The 6,457-nt window shown below is 42.3% G+C and overlaps 1 protein-coding gene across 1 annotated transcript; it reads right to left on the minus strand.

The window, feature by feature from the left end:
• Positions 1-731: 731 nt before the first annotated feature.
• asb8 (ankyrin repeat and SOCS box containing 8) lies at positions 732-6,457 on the minus strand. The gene is made up of 4 exons (XM_072696748.1): positions 6,187-6,457; positions 4,001-4,184; positions 3,451-3,555; positions 732-2,748 (listed from the first exon to the last, which is right to left on the minus strand). Exons 2-4 carry the CDS (start codon positions 4,127-4,129, stop codon positions 2,113-2,115), a joined length of 870 nt encoding a protein of 289 aa, XP_072552849.1. The 5' UTR covers positions 4,130-4,184; positions 6,187-6,457; the 3' UTR covers positions 732-2,112.

Consider the following 6,457-nt stretch of genomic DNA (forward strand, 5'->3'; position numbering starts at 1 on the left):
CAAAGAACGCTGTTTCGAATCCTGGGCCATGCTGCTTGCCGGAGTCAGAGAGAGCACAATTGGCCTTGCTCTCTCAGGGGTGGGTTGATGGCACTTCCTACCCACATCACTCCTAGTGTGATGTTGGTCAGCACAGGCGTCTGTTAGCTGTTGTATTGGAGCGCACTGGCTGCCTACAGTCTTCACCCTCTTAGTACCCTCTTGTATATACATAAAATATTATAAATATTTTGTTTGATAACTTTGATAACTTATTTTAATGATCAAGATTGTTAAATTATTAAATTATTACTGCATCTAAACAAATTATTAATAACGCAAAGAATTTCAAACAATTGAACGACAGTGTTCTTGCACAAGCAGAAGTTAGAAGGGAGAACCCCAACTTGAAAGTTTGGGGACAAAGTAAAATACACAACAGCAGTGTTCCAGTGATCTAATATCATGATCCATTCAGGAGAAGCATCATAGAGTATTGGAGCTGCTGCTAGGTCAGGCCTGCTACTGCGTGGAAATATAATGTTGATTCTCCTTCACAACTAGAGCAATCTCAGCCTCAAAACTCTACAGAAACAGTCCGCATGTTGCATGAATAAGTAAGTGTATACTGAAACCCTGCAGGCCTCTCTACAAGATCTAGCTTATAGTCTAGAGCCCCCTGCTGGAGCAGACTTGAATGTGTCTCAACAGCTATGAACTCAACCTGCGGATAAAGAGAGGAGAACTCCATGTGTGTGACGCAGAAAGGCTTTTACTTGTTGTAGTTTTGGTGTGGAATTAATGTCTGGCTGCACATACTTCAACTCTAAGCATCACAGTTACTAACAATTTCTAATCAGGCTACCACTGTACAAACATAGACTACAGCGATAACATTGGTGGGGAAGTCACTTAGGTTTCACTCAGGATTCAAAGGTTAAGCTGGGTACAAGCTTAGTAAATTCCTTGTTTTAAGATATCCCCGTCAAGGGCAGCCAAAACATGGAATGATCATGCTGTGTTAAACCAGATTAATTATCATTAACATTGTCAGGTTCAAAAATGAAGAATTCGCAGCCTCTGCAAAAAAAATTACAAATAAAAAATGAATTGCATCAGCAATGCCATCTGAAACTGAAATCATCACATACACTTGTACCCCAGCACCAAATGAAAGATACACTATACCAGGGCTGATCAATCCTGGTCCTGGAGATCTAACACCCTGAAGAGTTCAGTTCCAACACAACTGACTCTAATGTTCAGTTGCTCCTGATGGCCTCAGGTGTGTTAAAATTCAGGATGGAGCTAAACTCTGCAGGGTGATCGATCTCCACGACCAGGATTGAGCAGCCCTGCACTATACAATCTCCAGAGCTAAAATGGTCTAATATAAATAAATAAAAATTACCCAAGCATTCGCTTTCATTTAAAAGTCAATGCAAAAAGGAGTCGAGGAGCAAAAAAGGAACAGTCATTTTAAAGTTTCCAATAATCAAACTTCTGTATTGTGTGGAACAAAGGTGTTTATGAAGTTAGAAAGCTCACAACAAATTATGAAATTTTCTTATACTGCAAGAGTACATCATTACTGTCACACAAACAAACCTGGCATCTCCATTTTTGACCTAATGTGAATCTGGAAGTCTGAATTTCGTTTACGTCAGAATTTCATGATGAATGGACCAATAGAAATGCCCTAAAATGGAATTAGATCTTTTTACACTAACTCCGATTAAGAGTTAGGTTTTTTTCCCCCCCTTCTCCTGTAAAGTTGCCATTTTGACGGTTTGGAGAGGTTTTTGCGTGACAGTGACATCATCCATTATAACTTTTTTTCTGCCTTGATAGAATTTAGTGTCAGAATTCTAAAACTATTAAAGTATCAGTGGATTTTAACTGCATTGTAACAGCCGATATCAATATCCCTGTGAATTTAAGTACTGATCCTTATTAGCTTATGACAATAAAAATAAAAAAGTGTGCAATTGAAAAACAAAACAAAACAAGCTCTCTCATTCACACAGACAGATTGTGGCTTGCATTCAGTACAATTAAAAGAAAATCACAACTACTACCTCCTCGCTTGCATTACAGGCAGTCCGTTCTCTTTTTCTCTCTCATGCTCAGTCCTCAGTCTCTGAGGAGTACATACTCTTTGACTGACTCTGGCAGTGGTAGCTGTTTCACAGCGGTTGGGAGATACTGCACTCCGAGGCTGTTTCGCACAGCACAGCGGGCCAGGGCTCGCAACAAAGGCGGCTGGGCCACCATGCCGGTGAGGCGGGCCAGCAGCTGAGGATCTTTGCTGAGCTCGCGGGGCAAAGTGCCATCGGCCCTGCGGATGTCGAACTTCCCTGCAGCCCGGCACAGAAGCTCCAGGCACTCTTCCTCCTGCTCTGTGCCCAGGCCCCGCGCCAGGAGAGCCACCAGCCGGGAGATGGGCGTCTGGCCCTTGAGGTTGGTGACGTGAACCTGGGCACCATACTCCAGTAACACGCGCACGCTCTCCAGGTTGCCCTTCATGGCCGCCCAGCTGAGCGGTGTGTCATTGTTGTAGTCACGTGCATTGGGGCAGGCGCCGCTCTCCAGCAGGGCTCGCACACACTCGGGGTTGTCTTTGAAGGCGGCCCAGTGGAGGGGCGTGTCCTTGTTGCCGTCCAGTGCGTTGGGGTGAGCTCCATATTCCAAGAGAAGCTCCACGCAGCCTTCGTCCTTCTCTGCGGCGTAGTGTAAAGCTGTGCGGTTATATCCGTCCAAGGCGTTGACCTGTGTGTAAAACAGAGCGGAGTACGTTACAGGACTATGCAAAAATAAAATAAATAAATAAATAAATAAATAAATATCAATGAAGGATCTTCAATGCTAATTTTAAGCTTGTAGGATACACTATATGTCTAAACATTTGTGGACACCCCATCTAACAAACACACATTCAGCTACTTTAAGTTGCACCCATTGCTGACACAGATGTGCAAATGCACACACAGCTTGTCTAGCCCTTGCAATAAGGTACTGCTAGTACAACAGGACTCTCTGGAACAAATGAACATGAACCTACTGGCACCGTACCTAATGCCAGGCGTGGGCTAGAGGAGTATAAATCCCCTACTATTGAGCTGTAGAGCAGTGGAACTGTGTTCTCTGGAATGATGGTTGGTGCTCCATCCAGTACTTTTGGGATGAATGCAATCAAATCCTCACTGCAATGTTTCAAAATCTAGTAGAAAACCTTCCCTGGACACTAGAGACAGTTACTCCAATAAAAGCAGGATTAGCCCAGCATAATACCCTTGATTTCAGAAGTGCAATACAGAAAGTGGAGTGTGCGATCATTGTGGACCAATTACACAGTGTGAGGAGTGCTGTTAAGCGCTCACGGCACACGCCACTGTACAAGATGTTGCATTTCTTTGCATTCTGTGTTGAAGTAAACGTTTGGCTTTAGTCAGATATTCTACAGCGTTTTACCTCTGCACCTTTCTCCAACAAAAGCTCCACACAGTCTGCATCAGCCACCATACAGGCACAGTGTAGAGGCTTCAGGGTGCCATGCATCCGGTTCACGTCTGCGCCCTGAAAAGTAAATTACAGTGAACCACTATAACCAGGCAGGCAACATGGTCTGTTAGACAGCATCTCAAAGCTAGGTGTGCAGCGGACGCAGTTTCCCAGCCACTGCACCACTGAAGGCTGTGCAGGTTTGTAGAATCTGTCCAATACAGCCTTAATTTCTGAACATTGATAACGCAGCTGCTGCATCTAATTACTTACCATCCTTTTCATTTTGAGAACTATTTGAAATTGCTGTAATAGCTGAAATTCTGCCTACAGCATCAGTGTAGAGTGGAATTGAAGTTACAGGTATTGTGAATACATCATGTTGACAGCATACAGTGGTACCCATACTGCAGATTTCCGGTCCAGTAGAACAGCTGATTCCACTTATGACGGACCTGAGCATTAGCTAATGATGAAAAATGTTGTACAGTATAAATAAATACATCTTTATTAAGCTTACCCTGCGTATAAGGTCTTCCACATTATCGTGTGGAAATGAGCGAATGGCTGCAATTGTCCGGATGAGCCTTTCCGAAAGGGAGTATTTACTTTGAATACTCTGCATGATGTACCACATAGTCGAGCTCATGTGGAGCAAAAGGACATGGCACCCGGGCCGGGTGGCGCCTAAAAACAGTAAGAGGCTGAAATGAAAGAAAACAACATCATTAAAAGACATACACTGATTATTTAATGACTAAACTTTTAATTTAAAAGCAATAATTATTAATAATAATAATTACAAATGTAAAAACAAATATGACCAAATGTATTAATGCTTTGTATTACCTACTGTAGGCCAGTCTTTTACATACGGTATATGGACAAAGGTTTTGGGACACTTGCTCATTCACTGTTTCGTCCACAATCAAGGGTATTAAAAAAGAGTTTATCCTGCTTTTGTTGGAGTAACCGCCTCTACTGTCTACAAGATTTTTAGATCTTAAAGCACTGCTGTGAGGATCTGATTGCATTCATTGATAAGAGCATTTGTGAGGTTAGGATGTTGGATGACGGACCTGAGCATTAGCTCATCTCATGTCCACCTCATCCCAAAAGTCATGGATGGTGCACCAACTATAGTACTATAAGTAGTACTTCTACAGGGACTAGACAAGCTATGTGTATGTGTGCATCTGCACATCTGTGTCAGCAATAGGTGTAACTTTTTAGAAGGGGTGTCCACAAACATTTGGACAAACATACAGTGTATCTAGCTCCATCCGTGGGTGTGCCCAAGAGTCGCTCTATGTTAAGATAATCTTACCCTATTATATCACAAATGATAACTCACTAGATTGTAAAAATGAGACTGATAATATTGTGCTTGGTAAACTGTGTTTTGAGCAATGCTCGAGACCGGTTTCTCAGTCCTACTCCCACATTATCTCACATTTCATGCTTTTCCTGTTTGTTCACCTCATGAAGGGTATGAAAATGAGCTGAAATAATTAAAATATATTTATAAAAAAACATTTCTAGGCAGGACACCCTTATTGTGTTTATTGTGTGGCTCTGGAACAGGTCTGGGATACACACCAGGCGTTCCGTCCAGTTGTGCTGACCATCGATATGTGCTACTTGGCGGCTCTGCGCATGCGCAAAGAAAATATTTTGTAGTATTTTTTCGTTTTTTTTTTTTTCAATAATCATATTTTCTTTGTGTGCATAATGCAGTATGAGCTTACTGTTATTATTTACGAATGAAAAAAATATTCCTTATTATCTCAATTACTTTAGCTTTACCCTGATATACTGGTTTAGGGTCTAAAAACCCTGTCTGTACTCTTCTGAGAGCATTTTCTGATATGGTGCTTTTAGCCTACGGTTAATACTATTCTTCTTATTATTATTCTTATTATTATAATTATTATATACGGCTTTATTTAGGCAGCTTTAGCTATAAACATACACTGTGGTAGCACGCTAGCTAGCACTAGCTACCGCTCGGCAGAACACCCGGTCTAGAGGGACATTGGCTACAGGGACAAACAGGCTTAAATTAAACAGACTCAATTTAATGATCACTTTCCCTAATTTCTGTGTTTGCAGATCTAGAAATTCCAATAATGGACTAAACACCTGCTGACTAATGTTAGTTTGGTCCAAGCTAGCCAACCTAGTGCCTACCTATAGCTAAGTAGACGCGTCTTAGGAGGTGACAGCTCGGCTAACTGGCTAGCTAGCGAAATCCCTACCGTCAAAATGTCACTGTTTTCATCTATAATTTAGCTCTAGGTTGCTAAATCATCCCTTTAATATATACATAAACACATAAAGAACCGTACTAATACATGTCATGAACGCAGTTTGTCGAACAGGGTCTGTTTTTAGCAGCGGTGGCAAATCCAGGTCCGGACCGTACAAATCCACTCCAGGATTGTGTTCCAACTGCCTGGATGGCTCTGCTGCAGCAGAGCCATCCAGGCAGTTGGAACACAATCCTGGAGTGGATTTGTACGGTCCGGACCTGGATTTGCCTTGGGTTGTTAGCTAGCTGCTTCTGCTTTCTCCTAGAGGCGAGCCGCTGACTTTAAACGAGTTAATATTGCACCAATTAACTCTAACGTGCAGCGCTGAATCTATTTATGCATTTATATAACGACTTATATAATTAGAGAAAATATCATAGCAATAAAAGCATACCTTCGAGGTCTGTCTGCTTACAAGTTTCAGTCTGCGAGTCCAACCCAACCTCCCTCGACTCTGCTCAACAACAACACGGCCATGGAAACGTCACTGATGGGAAGTGACTTAGCTAGCTACCAAATCTGCATCCCCCCGGCTCTTCACACACTTTACTTTACTTTACACACAGCTAGCTGCTGCATTCACACGCTGTTCTAAGGTCTAAGGGCTGAAAGGGCTGAATTCCTACAAACACAGCTATAAATAGGTTCAGATATCCCTCCACGGA

This window comes from Salminus brasiliensis, chromosome 14, assembly GCF_030463535.1.
Source record: "Salminus brasiliensis chromosome 14, fSalBra1.hap2, whole genome shotgun sequence".
Lineage (NCBI taxonomy): Eukaryota > Metazoa > Chordata > Actinopteri > Characiformes > Bryconidae > Salminus > Salminus brasiliensis.